The sequence below is a fragment of the Pseudochaenichthys georgianus genome, chromosome 14 (assembly GCF_902827115.2).
Source record: "Pseudochaenichthys georgianus chromosome 14, fPseGeo1.2, whole genome shotgun sequence".
Lineage (NCBI taxonomy): Eukaryota > Metazoa > Chordata > Actinopteri > Perciformes > Channichthyidae > Pseudochaenichthys > Pseudochaenichthys georgianus.
Window position 1 is genome coordinate 5,237,169 of NC_047516.1, and position 19,866 is coordinate 5,257,034.

Here is a 19,866-nt window from a genome sequence, read left to right on the forward strand (position 1 = left end):
GCAGTTAGCTTAGCATAAACAATGGAAGCAGATGGAAACTGCTAGCCTCTCTAATGATAACAAAATCCACCTACATACATCTCATGAATTCAGATGTAGCAAACTTAGTTTTTAGTCAGTACCAAATATAAAACCAACAATTAAGACATACTAATCACACAGAAGATATAATGGTGTCTATTTATTAGGTAGAAAAAAAACTAAATGTTCCTTTCACTGCGTCTGTGTGCCGGAGGCTTTAATTTTGAAAATCTTCTACCAGAAGTGCGCGTGGTTCCGTTGCAGGGGTTGACAGCAGGTCCGTTTTTACCTCTTTGCTTTCTTTAAACCACCCTGCCTCGCTTTTCTTTCTCTATTTAATACACCCTTTCCCCTGCCGTGTGTGTGTATGCGTGTGTGTATTTATTTATTTATGCATCTCATTTGAAAGTGTTTCGGTTTTTGTTATTTGTACATTTTAGTCGCTCCTCAAATGAGAAGACGTAAAAGATGGAGCTTCATATTTTAGAGCACAGCTTGAAAGTGGCGAGTATAGAGAAAGAGGGGATCCAGATCTGCACTCATGGATTAATAAAACTCGCTTTCCTGGCCTCCAAAACAAGGTAGGTAACTTCACAACATATATGGAAATAACCACTGTCATTGTATGTGTTTTTTGTATTGTTTACTGCAAGGATACTGCTGTTGGTAACATTATAGAAAACTAATGCTTCATGCACAGTCTGCCTGCCTCCTATAGTTGTGTCAATGCTCCAAAAAAAATATATTTAAGAGTGTTTGTGGCATCAGTTTCCAGGCCTATCCTCGTTTCTGTAGTGTCATTTTGTAGCTTTGTGCCATCTGTGTGTGTGTGTGTGTGTGTGTGTGTGTGTGTGTGTGTGTGTGTGTGTGTGTGTGTGTGTGTGTGTGTGTGTGTGTGTGTGTGTGTGTGTGTGTGTGTGTGTGTGTGTGTGTGTGTGTGTGTGTGTGTGTGTGTGTGTGTGTGTGTGTGTGTGTGTGTGTGTGTGTGTGTGTGTGTGTGTGTGTGTGTGTGTGTGTGTGTGTGTGTGTGTGTGTGTGTGTGTGGAAATTAGGCGATGTTTTCAACCAGAGTTTGAAAAGCAGCAGCTGAGGGCATTTACAGCAGGCTATTTCCTGTCCTGAGTCATTCAGCCTGAGGGAACTTTAATTAAATGGCTCCTTTAGCAATAACATGACAACAAGAGGCTTGGCATTGCTCTGTTGTGCAGGTTTTATTCCCACCCTAATCTTTGTATATTAGCCGAAGCACATGTGCTGTCACTAAGGTTACACAACAGGGAAAGTCAGTCAGCTGATAATCAAAACTCCTGTGTGGAGAAGTTACTGATAACACCGTCCCTACAGATTACTCATTACCTTACATCATTGAAATCACCCAGCTAATGTTGCTCAAGGCTACAATTACCCAGCATTAAGTGATCTGTTAAATAAAATCATGATCGCAATTAACTAAGCTCAACCCTTTTAAATGTCTTGTTTTGTCCCACTAAAAGTCCAACACCCCAAAATATTCAGGTAAAAAATAAAAACAGAAAATACTCATTTTGGAGAGGGCAGCACCAGAGAATGGTTGGCATTTGTTGATAGAAAAAAGATTAAAACAAATACTTTACTAAGAAACATAGTTGCATTTTAATTGTATGTCCATTTAACTTACCATTTCATCAATGACATGTTTCAGACTAAATAACATTATTATCTTATCAATTGCAGCCACTCTTGGGTGGACATGCTTCTTATATTTGATAATAAAAGACACTTTGAGTATAGACATTACACACAAATCGTCTTTTCAATGTGTGCACCCTGCAATCCAAGTCAACTTTGTATTCTCGTCGGAGAGAGGAGCTTGTAGCGTTTCGTTGCTCAGTGTAACTGTAACTTAATAACACTCATTCTGTTATTTCCAAGCTCATGTGTGAACTGATTTGTGTTGCTGGTGGAAAAAGAGCCACAGCTGCCACGGCTATTGCATAATCCAGTTCGAGAAGCGGCAGAGCTCCATGTGGTGACATTAGCACCCGTTAGCATGCTCATTACCCGCTGTTCAATGCAAACATAAGCAGAATCTTTCTATAAAATTTACTTTTTCTCTTGCAAACATGACTCGACTCGTAGCATGTTGCAAGGCCTCCTCGGGAAATAGTTTAGCTGGGCTGCATTCATGTGATATCTGAGTTGCTGTAAATAACAATTCCAGGCATCCATAGCATTCAACTCAACAAGAAAGTCACATTTAAGACTGGGACACTTCTCAGAAAGCTCTTCATATTGCCACTTAAAAGGTGGGGTAGGTAATTTTGGAGAAAGCAGCTCGAGTGCGCTAGAATTTGAAAATACACAGCCGGGACAAATCTGCCACTTCCTCACAGAGCCCCTCCCCCAACACACACGAACGCGCACATGACCAATGAGGGCACGAGATAAGTTTGTGCCCAGATGGAAGGCTGACAGGCAGGCAGGCCATCCAGTTACTTTAGCCGGCTCAGATGATTGGTCGAGCTTTTTACAGCGCCACGGCTTCCACAGATGACATTTTGTATGGATCTTTTGTCAAAGCACTTCAGATATTCATTGCTATCGGGATGTTAAGAGCATTCCATGGAATATAACAAAAAGTGTATCTCGAGCCGGTTTCTCAAACTTACCTACCCCACCTTTAATAAAAAGGAAAGTGCCCAGAAACCCACAAACATGGATGCCTCACGTTGGTCAAAGTCAACTGTTTACAGTAATTACACCCAAACCTAAGTGTATAAGGCTATCGTTGGTGTTTCAACCATTTCAAAGCAATCATATACATGTCTAGTTGTGTGAACTAGGGCTGGACAATGTACCGATTTGATATGAACCGTGATCATTTGAGTATCGTCATATCCTAATATGGATATCCTTAACAATCACCTCTCTTTTTAAAAGACAACACCTCTGCTGCTTTCTCTTCCTGGAGATTAACTGTCGTTCTTGAAAGCGTGTTCATATTTGATGATGTCGCTCGAGTCGTTATGTCAGGGAGGGTGGACTGCCTCTACATAAAACATCACTTTTAGAAATAGTGGGATCATAGGGTGACATAACTTTATAACACAAAAAATGCATGACATTTATTACATTATAACTCATCCTGGGTTTTCAAAGCTGATCCCAATATTGATATGGAAGTGTTTAAAACAAGCACTGAGGTGAAGTCGCTGCGTTACATTTAAAAAAAGGAAATATGTTAAATTAACATATTTAGGCCACAAAAAGGTGCAATAACACATCACATCACAGAGACCTCATTGGTCCAAATCAACAGTATTCTTTAAAGACAGCGCTCTGCAACAACTGATATCAATTATACACCAAGAAAAGAGACATTTAAACCAAACAACCAACAATAAAAACAACTGGACGTATGCAACAACAAATAACACGAATAACCACTTCTGGTAGAACTTCAACTCCACAGCTGCTGCAGCCACACACACAAGCAGCACCTTTTTTAAAGTACAACAACATTGATGCAATCCTATCAAGAGTTACAGTACATCAGATTTGTCAAACTCAACAACACGAGATCTTGCATTTCGGGATCTTGCGCCAAACTTTTAAGCTAACATCAACAAATCCTTACCTAACTATTATGTGTTAAGCTAAAAGCAGGCGGTGTCACGTCTAATGTTACCTAAATCAAATAGAAATACCTTAGCACATGCCCGTTTAGGAGACAGGAAGTGTCATCATTATTATAATAAACATTATTAATATAGCACTTCTCAAAACATAGTTACAAATTGATTTCACGTGACAAGTGAAATAAACAACAGTATCTACACATAAAAACACACAGTAAAACAGATAGATGAAAAGTAGATGAAAGTAAGTTTAGAAGTGTTTAACCTTTATACTATTTAGGATGATTGTAATTAGTTATTTTATTATTAAATATGTTTGTTTACATTAACGTTAGTTGTCTGAAATCCCGCTGTGTTGCCAGATCTCGCGAGAGCTAGACAAATCAGACACATTGGTACTTTTCCCCCTGAATTGTCCGTCTGAAAAATGCCATGAAATGTGGTTTATGAAAAGTCTGTTCATATTTCGATTCTTTGTGATGTAATAATCTGTCATAATCCGAGATCTCGTTCACTCCTCCCATTAGAGTTACTACACCTGTCGCTCCTATAAAGAGATGAGTCGTGACGAATCACATGTGAACCAGATACAGATCTCAGTGCTGCATGTCTTTTCTAAAACGTCTCTGGTTAAATCCGTTATTAGTTTGTTTTTGGACTCACCTTTCTGAATGGTTTTGAGAGAGAAGTCCTCCACAAAATGCCCCTCTGCTCGTTTATTCCATAGACTGTACATTTATTCACAAAATAGTCCTCAGTGTCGGTTAAGGTCTCTGTGTTTATGTTGAATTCACCGCCACCGCTAGCTTTCCAGCAATCAGCGTGCACCTGTGGACGCATACACGTGGGTGCGTTTGTTTTGGGTCACGTTACGTGCCCCCCGGGTGGTGCATTAGACGCATTAGGCTCGTGTAATGAAGACCACAGACCCCGCCCTCACCTGTTTTCTTTCCTAACTCGCATGTACAAAACAACATGGCTTTCAGATATCAACTCAAAGGATCAGCTACACACAAAACAAAGACAGAAATAAACCAATCAAAACCAGACAATACATTGAAATGGATGCAGTGAAGGGCTCGAGCTTTTTTGTGTAAATGATGTTTTTTTATTTTCTTGCTTTCTCTTTTTAAGGGAATAATTTAATCTCTATAATAATATAAATTAAAACTGCGGTCACAGACGTGCACGCAGTTGTGGGCGGGCCTTCGCGTCCGAGCGCCTGTAGGGGAGGGTCGCTGGTCGTCCCGGCGTCAAGCAGATGCGCGCGTGTCCTCCGAAATGAGCCGTTCGTAATTTCTCAAACGTTCGTGTCCCGGACTGCATCTTCCCCATAATACTCGGGCATGCATGTGAGTGGTGGAGGAGGGGGTGGTGGAGATGCAGGGCCTTCAGCAAACTCCAACAATTCTGCAGCAAGCTGCTCCCTGACAGTCTTCTGGGTGTGTGGCTTTGTCCTGCTGCATCTAACAAATGTGGAAAAACAAAGAGATTAGATTAATTCACTGGTTTATACTTATAGGATAATATTGGACTATAAATGAAATATTACACCAAATAAATAAGTAAACACATGTATATTCATTCACTGGCCATTCATTTAGAAAATGTAACTCCAAAAAGACAAGTAACACTATTTAGCATTTTGGCTAATCATTCCTGTTGGCTAAGCTAACACTGTGATGCAGTTCCACCAAACACAAAAGTAATATATAAAAAGGATAATATTGGAATATAAATAAATAATATTACACCAAATAAATAAGTAAACACATGTATATATTCATTCACTGGCCATTCATTTAGAAAATGTAACTCCAAAAAGACAAGTAAAACTATTTAGCATTTTGCCTAATCATTCCTGTAGCTTCTTGGCTAAGCTAGCACTGTGACGCAGTTCCACCAAACACATAAGTAATATATAAAAACAGAGAGATTACATACCGTTCCCGTGGTGGAAGTTCAACATCCGAGTCACTACTGCCCGGATCCAGGTCTGGCTGGAGGAGATCTTCATCATCCGACGAAGAGTCATTTGGTATGATCAAAGCCCCGCTATCGTCAGCTAGCATCTCTAGCACCTGCTCGCCTCGGTGGTGAAGCTCTCCCTTCTGGCTGCGTAATGCGTAATGGAGCGGGCGTAGTTTATACTACGCAGGATCATATCTTTGGAACCCATTGGTCGATTTGGGTGATTGACACCTTTTCTGAACCGTTGGAGCCAATAGAATCGAGTGACAGTTAGTAAGTCCCGCTAAACACTTACATCAAGTAGAGAGAGGTTTGCGTAAACAGCACGTGAGACAGCATTAGCTCGGGACTGCAAAACTCTATACCTACTCTGCTGCCATGAATGTAATGAGATTATCAGGAACAATTCTAAAGTGACTAAGAGACATTGGATTAACCTTATGCAGCGTTATTATTCCCTTGAACAAGAGCTTTGATCACAAAACAGCAACGGTAAGACATACTTATTGTTATGGTTTTGAAAACTGTTGTTTTTTTTCTTCTCTGTTCTGGCTGATAGCTCAGTGAGTTTGTGTCCTACAGTGATGATACTTATAACAAAAATAATCTGTGGAGTATCAGCTTTCAGATGATATGTAGTTTGTGCAGAAAACATTACGTTTTAAAGGTCGTTTTTGCTAGTTGGCACCGGAAGTAGCATCTGCCCGTTTTAGCTAAGGGCTAATGCTAACGCTTCTTGTGAGACTTTTGTTTTGTTTCGGTAAAAATAGTTCTTATCGTCAGTTAGCTGAGATTCTTCTCTTTAATCTGGTATAACACATTAATAGGTTTTTAAATATTAAGATGCTCTGAGACACAGTGTCGTGGAAAAAAAAAACAGGGTCCCCGCCGGCTTAACAGGTTAACCGTGGCGTGCGGTGCAGTGGGTTGTGCAGACGTTCTGCCCTTGACTGTTTGTTTACTCAATAAACGCATCTCCTCTTGATATTAGGCCATGTATGTTCCATACCAGTGGAGTTGCTTTTTGTTGTTGTGTTTATTGATCAAAAAGCAAACCTTCAATACAGCTGTTATGTGGTCAAGGTAAGTAAAGTAATAATTTAAGCTGTGTATTGGTTAATATTAGCGTATGACTTAAAATGAAAACACAACAGCATTTCACAAAACGCTACAGCATTTCACAAAACGCCGCAGCATTTCAGAAAACACCACAGCATTTCACATTGGACGGAAAGGGTATTCCGTAGGGAGAACACTTCTTGTTTATGATTGGACAGAGCCAGCCAGACAGCACTGCTGTGATTGGTTGTTTTTGCTGCCAGTGAAGAAATGATGCTTCGTGATTGGTCAACGTCCGACAGCGCAATATGTCCCAACCGGTCCCTCCCAACACATCAGCCGTTAGCACACACTCAGAGCTCACAGCTCCTCATATCTGTTCAGAAACTGGACAAAAGTTAAATATGTACAAACCACAGATGGCGAATACAGTCGCTGCTTTATTTATGTCTGTATGACGTTGTTGTGAGTGTGGACGGAGCAGCTACAGGTTAGTTTAGCCTGATGGATCCGATTCCATTCTGAAAACACGCATTTTAAAAGCTTTTCGCCTGCCGTCTTGTCTGCAGACTTGTCAAAGCATTAATTCATGGTTTTTACTAACCGTTATCAGTATTAGTTACTTCGGCATCACTTTGAAACGTGTATTACAATTAAATCACTGTCAAATATGTTCATTTTGTTGTAGTTGGTATCTCCTATAGGATTTACATGGAGATACTTCCCGCCCCCTCTCCAGCGCGTCTTGTTTGAATGACAGGAGCAAACACAGCTGACAGCCGCGGTGAAACTCAAGCGATTAGAGCGATGCGAATATTGGGTAAGGCAAGGCAAGTTTATTTATAGAGCACTTTTCAACTCAAGGCAATTCAAAGTCCTTTACAAAAAAAAAAATGAAAGACATTAAGCATTAAAAAAGAAAAGCTAATCAAATAAACATTAAGGAAAAATACATGGATAAAAGTTACAGTGCAGTCTAAAATATAAATAGTTCAATTAAACATTACAAGAAAAAGTACATGGATAAAAGTTACAGTGCAGTTTAAGATATGAATAGTTCAATTAAAAGCAGCGACAAAAAGAAAAGTCTTCAGCCTGGATTTAAAAGTAGTCAGAGTTGCAGCGGACCTGCAGGTTTCTGGGAGTTTGTTCCAGATATTTGGAGCATAATAACTGAACGCTGCTTCTCCATGTTTAGTTCTGACTCTGGGGACAGAAAGCTGACCAGTCCCTGAAGACCTGAGAGATCTGGATGGTTCATAGTTTAGCAGGAGGTCAGTAATGTATTTTGGGCCTAAACCATTCAGTGCTTTATAACCAGCAGCAGTATTTTGAAATCTATTCTTTGACACACAGGAAGCCAGTGTAAAGACTTCAGAACAGGAGTGATGTGATCCACTTTCTTAGTGTTAGTGAGGACTCGAGCAGCGGCGTTCTGAATCAGCTGCAGCTTTCTAATAGATTTTTTAGTGAGACCTGTGAAGACACCATTGCAGTAGTCGAGTCTACTGAAGATAAAGGCATGGACAAGTTTTTCCAAATCCTGCTGTGACATTAGTCTTTTAATCCTAGATATGTTCTTTAGGTGATAGTAGGCTGATTTAGTAACTGGGTAGTCTACCATAGTATTTACATGGAGATAAGCCCCTTAAAAACCATGAATTAATAAAGCATTAATTCTGTGTTTACTCCTGTGATTCAAAAAAGACGCTGGAGAGGGGGCGGGCCGGATCTCCATGTAAATCGGAATCGGATCGATCAGGCTAAACTAACCTGTAGCTGCTCCGTCCACACTCACAACAACATCATACAGACATAAATAAAGCAGCGACTGTATTCACCATGACATAGACAGTCTGTGTTTTGCATATCTTTAACTTTTGTCCAGTTTCTGAACAGATATGAGGAGCTGTGAGCTCTGAGTGTGTGCTAACAGCTAACGGCTGATGTGTTGGTCCAATCACGAAGTCATTTCTTGATTGGCAGCAAAAACAACCAATCACAGCAGTGCTTCTCTGGCTGGCTCTGTCCACAAACAATATCACAAACAATAAGTGTTCTCCCTAAGGAATACCCTTTCCGTCCAATGTGAAATGCTGCGGTGTTTTGTGAAATGCTGCGGCGTTTTGTGAAATGCTGTTGTGTTTTCTGAAATGCTGTTGTGTTTTGTGAAATGCTGTGGTTTCTATCGTACGGGCCACCGTACGATAGAGATGTTTTTATTTTAAAGTAAATTGAGATGGAACATAGTAAAAACATGTAAATTCTAATGTCCGCCTAAAAAAAAACCATTACTTATAGTGAAAACCACCCTTGAATGATGAGTTTAGTAGACTAAAAGCTTTAGGAATCCAAACTATAACATATAATAAGTATCCTGTATCAAGATTGATGCAAAACAAGTGAAATTTGACCTTTTTAAGAGAGGTTTAGAAAAATAAAGTCCACCTCACCTCTGGGTAATTTGGGAACCATCAGTTCCATTTGAACGTTTTCACTGTAAAAATCATTTTATTACTTTGTATTATCACTATAGGTATTCATTCCATCCACATACAACTGTTGTGAAAAAATAAATAAAATAAAAATAAAACATACTCGGTTATCGTCTTAGGCCCCACGGACCCGTAATCGCGTCATTTTCAGGAAACAACGTCTAAGGAAGCTTAATATTTAATAAACTATGAATATTTTATATCCATAGAACGGGAAAAAAACTAATTTAACTGATCTTTTTCATTTATTTTTTTACAAAAAACACACAATGCTAACAGTGAGCCTCTGAATTAGCCCCGAGCGAAAAATGCTAACCTATTACTGCACCGAAAATCACTCCTAGCTCCCTTATTACTTATCCTAGCTCCACATCAAACACATTGTTTATGACCGCAAGGAGACACAGAATCTAACGGTGCCCACCTCAACACTAACATATACAAACTAGCGAGGTTACCAACAAAAACGTACATCAAAACAAGTGGCGCTAGGTATTAGCATTAGCACTGCACACACCCACCGCGTGTTCCAATGAAAAGCATACATATATATAAATAAAGTATAAAGTATAGGTCAACACATTTCAGTATAACACACCAATTGCGATATTAATGTCTTACACAACACATGTATCGAGACAATAAATGAACTGTTTATATAGTCGATCAACACTGTGTATGTTACTCATTACAGGATAATCACATGGCACTAAATCAGACCGGCTGTTCTCCTCTGTTTACATCCTGCTGGTTTAAATTATGTGTTCTATAGGCTCTGTGCACAAGATTGAGTTGAGTAGTGAGCCATTCGGTTTTTTTTCGTGGTGAGATGTCTGCTGAGAGGTCCTTGTATACCTCGCTGACTTTGAGGACATCTGGGTCTGGCAGCTCCCCCCGCACGGCCTTGTAACGTGTACTCCTTTGAACACAGCTACATACAATTACTTAGGACAATATATATTACCTTACACCGTCAGCAACTGTAAACTGCTTTGGCATAGTGGAAATGAACACCATGTCACTCACTCTGCCTGGTTTCACACACTATTAATTACACAAAAGAATTGTCAATTTAATTGAAAAGGTCGTTGATGCAATATACTAAATCAGCTCTTGGCACAAAGGAAATACTCATTAAATCATGGATTGGCTGTGAACACATACTGTTCTATTGTATTGCATAGAAAGATGTGTTACTGTTGTGCTTGTAGTGGAAATACTGTTTGTAGTCGTAGATAGAAAAACAAAGATGGAAAACATTTCACCATACATTGTTTAGGAGTTTTATATGTATTGGGTGTTTATGGTTCCATCCATCCATCCATCTTCTCCCGCTTATCCGTGGTCGGGTCGCGGGGGTAGCAGTTCCAGCAGAGAGCCCCAAACTTTCTTTTCCCTGGCGACATCAACCAGCTCTGACTGGGGGATCCCAAGGCGCTCCCAGGCCAGCGAACAGATATAATCCCTCCACCTGGTCCTAGGTCTACCCCTTGGTGTCTTCCCAGCTGGACGTGCCTGGAACACCTCCCTAGGGAGGCGCCCAGGTGGCATCCTAACTAGGTGCCCGAACCACCTCAACTGGCTTCTTTCGACGCGAAGGAGGAGCGGCTCAACTCCAAGTCCCTCCCTGATGACCGAACTTCTCACCTTATCTCTAAGGGAGACACCAGCCACCCGGCGGAGGAAACCCATCTCGGCCGCTTGTATCCGCGATCTCCTTCTTTCGGTCATGACCCATCCTTCATGACCATAGGTGAGGGTAGGAACGAAAATGGCCCGGTAGACAGAGAGCTTTGCCTTCCGGCTCAGCTCCCTTTTCGTCACAACGGTGCGGTAAAGCGACTGCAATACCGCTCCCGCTGCTCCGATTCTCCGGCCCATCTCACGCTCCATTGATCCCTCACTCGAGAACAAGACCCCGAGATACTTGAACTCCTTCACTTGGGGTAAGGACTCATTCCCTACTTGGAGTGGACAGTCCATCGGTTTCCTGCTGAGAACCATGGCCTCAGATTTGGAGGTGCTGATCCTCATCCCAGCCGCTTCACACTTGGTTGCGAACCGATCCAGTGAGTGCTGAAGGTCGCAGACCGATGAAGCCATCAGAACCACATCATCTGCAAAAAGCAGTGGTGCAATCCTTAGTCCACCGAACTGCAGCCCCCCCCCCCCCCCCACGACTACGCCTCGAAATCCGATCCATGTATATTACAAACAGGATTGGTGACAAAGCGCAGCCCTGGCGGAGGCCAACCCTCACCGGAAATGGGTCTGACTTACTGCCGAGGACCCGGACACAGCTCTCGCTTTGGGAGTACAGAGATTGGATGGCCCTGAGTAGAGACCCCCTCACCCCATACTCCCGCAGCACCTCCCACAGTAACTCCCTGGGAACCCGGTCATACGCCTTCTCCAAGTCTACAAAACACATGTAGACCGGATAAGCGTACTCCCAGGCCCCCTCCATGATCCTTGCGAGAGTAAAAAGCTGATCCGTCGTTCCACGACCAGGACGGAATCCGCATTGTTCCTCCTCAATCTGAGGTTCGACAATCGGCCTGACCCTCCTTTCGAGTACCTTGGAGTAAACTTTCCCGGGGAGGCTGAGTAGTGTGATGCCTCTGTAATTGGCACACACCCTCTGATCCCCCTTTTTGAAAAGGGGGACCACCACCCCGGTCTGCCACTCCTTCGGTACTGTTTCCGACTTCCACGCAACGTTGATGAGAAGTGTCAACCATGACAGTCCCTCAACACCCAGAGCCTTCAGCATTTCCGGGCGGATCTCATCCACCCCCGGGGCTTTGCCACTGTGGAGTTGTTTGACGACCTCAGTGACCTCCCCCGGGGAGATTGGCGTTGATCCCCCGTCATACTCCAGCTCTGCCTCTAACATAGAGGGCGGAGTTGTCGGGTTCAGGAGTTCCTCAAAGTGTTCCTTCCAACGCCCCAACACTCCATCAGTTGAGGTCAACAACGTCCCATCCTTACTGTACACAGCTTGGATGGTTCCCTGCTTCCCCCTCCTGAGGTGTCGGACAGTTTTCCAGAACAACTTTGGTGCCGCCCGAAAGTCCTTCTCTATGTCTTCTCCGAACTTCTCCCACACCCGCTGCTTTGCCTCGGCCACGGATGAGGCTGCTGCCCTTCGGGCCTGTCGGTACCTTGCACCTGCCTCGGGAGTCCCCCGGGATAACAAATCCCTGAAGGCCTCCTTCTTCAGTCGGACGGCTTCCCTGACCACCGGTGTCCACCAGGAGGTTCAAGGGGCGGTGTTTATGGTTAATGTGTGAAATTAATAAGCAGAGCTGTTGCTGGTAAATTTGTGTGCCATCATAATAGTAATGTGTATACAGCGTTTCGTGAATATCTGGAAAACTATATGCGAGTAGTTTGGAGTCATTTGAGACATGTAAATCGTCAAAAATGATACATTCTCTGTTAGCTTACGTTCGCCCCGATTGAGCTAGCAACTATTTTATTCGCAATTTAACATGATATTGGATATGGGCTTAACTTGTCCTGGACTGGAATTTTCCCGATCTTTTCCCGAGGAGATGTTTGCGAAAAAGCGCTTAAAATGCATGAATAACACAGATTTTTCAAAATGGCCGACTTTCTGGGGGGCGGGGCTAATGGAAGCTATTTTGAAATATGTCCGCAATTCCATCAGTAATGTCTGTGGCAAGGTTGGGGTAGTTTGGAGAAACTATATGTGACTATCGCACAATAGGGGGCGCTACTGAGCTGGTGTACAAAAATGTACATTTTTTTTGTACAGTCTGGAAAAAGACGTGGGTTGTGACGTGTGTTCCAAGTTTTGCGTCCGAAAGTCATTTTAGCGATTTTGTGGCATTTAAATCGTCAAAATTGGTACATGTTCAGTTTGAGCAGTCGACTATTCATTCGCAATTTAGCATCACATTGGATATGGGCTGATCTTGTCCTGGTTTGAAATGTTTCCGACCATTTTCCTAGGACAAGTATGCGAAAATGCGCTTAAAATGGACATATTTCAAAAAGGCCGACTTCATGGGGGGCGGAGATAATGGAAGCCATTTTGAAATATGTCCGCATTTCCATGAGGAATCTCTGTGCGAAGTTTCGGGTAGTTCGAAGAAACTATATTTGACTACCGCACAATAGGGGGCGCTACTGAGACATATTTGCTAAAACGTCCGATTTTTTTCTACAGTCTGAAAGAGGTTGTGGGCTGTGACATGCGTTCCGAATTTAAAGGCCGTAACTCATTTTCTCCCCTACTTATGGCTCGGTACATTTTTTAACCCTTCGATTTCGAGAAAAAACTGAATAGGACACGCCCACATTTTTCATTGGTTGCGACCCTTTACATCTCAGTTTATACTCACCCTGCCAGTATGTCTATGACAATATATATTTTTTTAGTCCATCGGTTCTTGAGATATAAATTAGTTGTGTTTTTGGCGCCCCCTATTGTTCGAAATGAACATTGTTTGTTGTGCCTATTCCCCAAGACACACTGAACCTATCCACCGAAATCTGTGATATTTGGATACATTTTGGATGAATTGTGAGCATTTATGTGTAGGCCACACCCTTTTGCTAATACGTTTTGATTGATGTCAGCCACATTTTTCCACACCTCGTGCTCATTTTGTACGGTAATGTGTCTGCCCCTCCATTGATGCTGTGCACTAAGTTTGGTTTGGAAAATCAAGAAATTGGAATTTAAGTTAATATTTCAATGTTTTTCACATTATGCTAATTTAAAAAAAATCAAAGTAGGCGGATCTTCGGGATATGAGAGGATAATATGTAGAGCTGCTCCACCCAGATAAGTGTGCAAAATTTCAGGTCCGTCAGACTTACGCTGCGACTTTGTAAATGTTTCGAAACAGTGAATTTACACAGGTGGCGCTAGAGAGCAAGTTGAACATTTTTCTCCCATCGAATCCAGAATGTTAACATTTTCACCGGTCCTGGCGGCGTTGCCAAATGTCGCTACATGAATAGTGTCGTAACCCCCTCAAAAACAGGTCGAAAGTGCAGAACCGATAACGGAAGAATAATAATACTGACGATTTCAATAGGTCTTTGCACTACGTGCTCAGGCCCTAATAATATTCAGAGACAGTTTTATCCCACAGGCTATACGACTACTTAACGCCTGATTTTGCACTGTTTTTATATATGTATTTATGTCTTGTAATTGCATTGTTGACGAACCTGTGACCCAAGTTTTAGATTCATTACATACTACATCGTAGTTGTGTATATGATATGACATTAAACCTTTAAATAATACTTTACATGTTTTAACATTAACCTTTATCTCAAAACAGGTTATCAAATTATAGTCCGTGAGCAAAAAGTACAATATGTATCTTTGAAATGTGAAAGTTAAAGTAAAATCACTTTTACTCTGCATTAAGCTGAGCACGTTGACATTCCCATTTCCATTAGAGTCAAAGTAAGTGAGAAACGTCTGAGTGTGAGACAGTGATGTAAGAAAATTAAAGTTTCCTCATCTCTTATTTAATGAATTCTGTCAAACAGGCAGCGTCAAGTGGTGCAACTTATTTAAAGTCAGGTGTCTGGGTGGCAGCCAGCCATTAATGATGTAATGTGTATATAATTTAACTGCACCAGTTTTGCAACTAGTTAATTGTTCTGTCTCTCGGGGGCATACAGCTTTTGTGCATATTTGACCATCCTTGTCTTTACTATCAAATCTCCCGTTGTCTCTTTTTTCATGCATTCATACCAATTCACTTTCAGCGTTTATTAATTAAGATAAAGGGAAAACACACGAAGATGAAGGAAGATTCATTTTTTTAAATCTCATCTGAAAAACGAAGAACATTGTCTGTATGATTTAATGCCATGCCATAAAAATGCAGTATTTGTTTCAGTACTTACAGTGATAAAAGCGAAACGTCACGAAAGTATTATATAATCATATAATCCGTTCTTATTGTGCATCCATGAGTAAAGGTAAAACTCATGTAGTACTGAACACGTCACATGGACGTGCCGGGCGGCGCGGTCCCGTGGGTTAGATGCGCGTTCATAATGCAGAGGAAAATAACTGTCAGAATAACGTTATTAGCACATTTTACAACTTGAGGACCGAATGTTTTTAATAAGGGCTATACAAATGTTCATACTGGGTAGTTTATTTAGTTTAAAAAATAATTATCCAATGATTTACAGACGTCTCTTTCCCAATGTTAGTCAATGGGGAAAAGTCTTCCGGGCCCAGCGACTGATACTGGAAGTGTAGTACCGCCGTTTGACCACAACGAATATTTTCCTCAGAGTCCGGCGCACTTCCTGGAGGCTTGCTACAAACACACCCAACACATTAAGCCTCTTCTAGCTCATTGCAGGCAGCAGGTTTAGTATAAAAGAGGTACACATTATATACAAAGTTCTAATAAATCCTTAACGATACCGGCTTATCAACATCATTCAATCAACCTTTATTTATACAGCATCATTTCAAACAAATCAAATGTACTTTAAAGTGTTTTAATTGCATCTGATAAAAAAATAGGATGACAAACTATTACCATAATTCACTCATCGGTTTATCTTCACACATTTCTTGCGCACTTAATGTTATGTGTCTTTCATAGCGTATAATCTTCGGACATATATATCTTTCACTGTCTATATTTTACTATTCATTTTTTGTTTTCTAATTTTGAGATGTTTTACTGCTTTACCGCTGCTGTTACGAAAACATTTCCCAAATTGGAATCAATAATGTAAATCTTAACTTGTTTTATCTTTATCTTAAAAGTAGGATTGCAACAGCAAAGAGTAAACTAAGTACACTGAGAATATAATACAAATAAGTAATAATAATAGATTGCATTTGTATAGCGCCTTTCAAGGGACCCAATTAAACCATAGAAAATCAGATGGGTTTTTAGTTGACTTCAATCCATATCAGGTGAAAACTTTTAGCAGCTGAAGACCCAGGTTTGTCCCCCAGGAGTCGGTGGAGGGAGTGAATATTGCACTTGTTTTCATCAAGTTACCAGATCCACAGCCCCAATGTTACCCTGGATGTTCAAACAGGCCGCCAACATGTTTACCATGACAACGTTAGTAGGTGCTTACGTGTCGGGGTTTTGTTTCAAGGTTGTTTTGCTGCCCCATAAACGGCCACGAACATCACTGAACGCAGCTCAAAGGTAAAAATGTTAAGCTGCAGAATCTGATTTGCTTCCAACAATTGGCATTTTCTGACACTCGATGCCACGAAGACATTTGGGTCGCTACCAGGAAGTGTCAATATCAATTCCTAAATATATACACCGTGGAAATGGAGATATCCTCCTTATGAAAACACTGTCAATAACTCACATCAACAACTCACAAAATAGAAAATGGGCGCGAGATTATTTAAAACATTTTCTATTAATTATTTGTTTACAAAAACACATGTGTTGTGTATTCTCTGCTGTGAGAGCTTTGCAATGCCGTGCAGTGTCGGCTTATTTAAAGAGTCCCTGTGAGTTTTCTTGCATGCTCGCAGAATGTGAGTAATGCAGGCTTGTAGAGATTTACCCCTCAGTGACAGCTAATAGAAGACATCAGAAATCCTTCATTTGTCCCAGAGCATTTTTACAGCAAAAGTGTCAGTGCAGAAAGAAAGGCAAAAGGAAATTAGGGTTAAAAAAAGATTCCCTATTCTGCTTGTTGGGTTTTCCCTTTCCTGTAGTGTGTTATATCGGTTGTTGTGCATGTAAATGGTCTGCAAAGGCTAAAATCCCAACGTTCCCGAACATGGTGACATCACTTTTTAACACGTGCGCTTCTATTGGCTAGTGCTCCAACACATTGTACGTGATTGGCTAAGGGGTGGGACATCTCTAAGAGGTTGACCAATCACAACAGAGCAGGCCAGCTAACCAATCGGAGCAGACGTGTGTGTGTGTGTGTGTGTGTGTGTGTGTGTGTGTGTGTGTGTGTGTGTGTGTGTGTGTGTGTGTGTGTGTGTGTGTGTGTGTGTGTGTGTGTGTGTGTGTGTGTGTGTGTGTGTGGTGTGTGTGTGTGTGTGTGTGTGTGTGTGTGTGTGTGTGTGTGTGTGTGTGTGTGTGTGTGTGTGTGTGTGTGTGTGTGTGTGTGTGTGTGTGTGTGTGTGTGTGTGTGTGTGTGTGTGTGTGTGTGTGTGTGTGTGTGTGTGTGTGTGTGTGTGTGTGTGTGTGTGTGTGTGTGTGTGTGTGTGTGTGTGTGTGTGGAGAAACCTAATATCTGAAGTGATTTGAATCATTCAAATTAGATCTGGCAGGAAAACTGTCATACAATAAGCTCATAATAATAGTGCTCATAATGACTCGACTAAAGGGGAATTATTGCACGAGTGTTCGTCCTCCCAGTGTCCTGGCTCTGCAGTTAGATGTGACAGCTCAATTAATCTAAAACTGGGCCCTTCCCACAGAGAGCATTGTTGAGTCTCTCCTGTTATCCGCTTGGTTTTCACACCTTTCAGCTAAATGTGACGTGTGAGTATTCAGAGGCTGTTCTGTGAAGATGTGATTGTCACAGCCGTGTTTTCCCAGAGCGCTGCTTTCATTCGAGCTTCAGAAAGTCTGCTGGACATGATAACAACAAGCTGACTTTTTCTCTCATTATCTGGGAGTAGTTTGGGTTTTTGGTGCTTTGAATCTTGACATTTTCCAGACAGAAACATCAAAACAAAAGTGAAAAAAAGTTTAACAAAATGGATATTTCATAAAATGACACGGATGTTTTAGGGCAGGGGTTCCCAACCCCCGGTTCGCGGACCGATACCGGGCCGCGGAGGTGTTACTGCCGGGCCGCGAAATAGCTGTGAGTTTATCGTAATATTTGCAGAATTATAAATATATAAAAATATTTTATCATAATATTTATTTTTAAAAGTGTTTAATTTTCGCACCTATACCAGTAATATTATTTCATCCAGTAGCCTGGTTAATCTTTCACCAGAAAACCGTTGAAAATGGCTTTTTGATGTTCAGGGGCTCAGCTTGGGCTCAGCCTGGTCTCAGCCTGGTCTCAGCCTGGGCTCAGCTTGGGCTCAGCCTGGTCTCAGCCTGGTCTCAGCCTCTTGTGCGCACGAGAAAGTTACCGGTGCGCCAAGTAAGAGGAGCGCACAGGAGACAACCGTTTAATTGCAGACTGTTATTTTGATGTGGGGAAATGGCAGTGCATACATTATTCGAGATATATTTCAAACTCGGACTTCATTTTAAGGACATGTCGGCCAGGGGTGTAGAGCTATTTGTTTAAGTCTGCCTTGATTCATGTCCGAGACCTCACGGTATCTGCTGCCCGCAGCTGTTTGAAGGAAAACCTCCTTCACTTCATGAAATGGCTGCAACATCAGGAGGCAGCGGGACGTGTAACTCCGCCTCTGAGAAGTGCAGCATCAGCGGATAAAGAGCTGTGCCTTTTTACCTGCTTTTTACGCACCGCCTTCGCTGTGTTTACCTTCATCAGAACAGTTTAAGAGTGACTGCAGGCTGCTACGTATTAACCACACACACCTCTACACACACCTCTACACACGTCGAACTGCCCGATTGCTCCCCCTTTTATTGGTTTTATGAAGGAGATGTCCAGTCACCAAGGCGCATGGTGTGTAGTGCTCTGCTCTGCTCAGCTCTGCGCTTGTGTCTGTCCGACACCGGCATTTGTTTTCAAATGACCATGAACAGTAATTTACAGACATCTGGCTAACTCCATAGGTAGCCGATATGCGGGTGTTCCCAAAATAAATTAGTTTAATCTTAATCTCGATGTAGTGCTAAATGCTGTCGGACGTGCACCGGAACGAACGTCACCATCATAATATCTTCTGAAAACAAATGCCACACACACACACACACACACACACACACACACACACACACACACACACACACACACACACACACACACACACACACACACACACACACACACACACACACACACACACACCATGTATACATCACTTCAGGGGACATTACATTGACTTACATGCATTTCCTAGAGACTTATCCTAACCTTAACCAACACATGCCTAACCCTTACCCTAACCAAGTCTTCACCCTAACATTTTTGATCCCCCTCATGGGGACCTCCAATGTGTCCCCATAAGGGAGGCGAGTCCCCACACGTGACTATGTAAACAGATTTAGGTCCCCACAAATATAGTAATGCTAGTCCACACATACCCACACACACACACACACACATCTTGGCGACCAGACATCTCCTTCATAATGCGCCTTCTCCTCGTTTTCCCATCACTGGATTATCCGTAAATCATACAAACGAAACCAAAACGTTGATGTATCTGTTTTCCCGTTTTGGTTTAAAAACTGAATAACGTCGGTTTTCCGTTTTTTCCGAAAAACCAAAAAACGACACTGGTTCTTTCTTAAACCTTGTTAATATGTTTTGGATGTATATTGTTCTAGTATGTGTTCAGGCTGTTACATACAAGTAGCCTCTGTTGCTACCTGCTGCTGGTGAGTAAATAATAAAATCAGTTAAAATTGACAACCGGTCCGAAAAAAAAATTTTAAGTATCTGCCGGTCCTTGGCAGAATAAAGGTTGGGAACCCCTGCTTTAGGGGATCTGTTAGCAAAGAAATACACTGGCAACATTTTTGATTTGAATGATACACATAAAGGGGGTTTATTATGCTTATTTTCAGGTATGATGTGCCTCACCTGGG

General features: G+C 41.8%; 1 protein-coding gene across 2 annotated transcripts in view; it reads left to right on the plus strand.

Moving 5' to 3' along the window:
• Positions 1 to 231: 231 nt before the first annotated feature.
• castor2 (cytosolic arginine sensor for mTORC1 subunit 2) overlaps positions 232 to 19,866 on the plus strand; it is a 39,928-nt gene continuing 20,293 nt past the window's right edge. The window contains exons 1-2 of one of the 2 annotated variants that reach the window (XM_034099579.2): positions 232 to 298; positions 462 to 602. In XM_034099579.2, coding sequence (XP_033955470.1) covers positions 490 to 602 — 113 coding nt within the window. In that variant the 5' untranslated portion in view covers positions 232 to 298; positions 462 to 489. Of the gene's footprint in view, positions 603 to 19,866 lie in introns of both variants that reach the window. The other variant, XM_034099578.2, reaches the window with a different exon arrangement.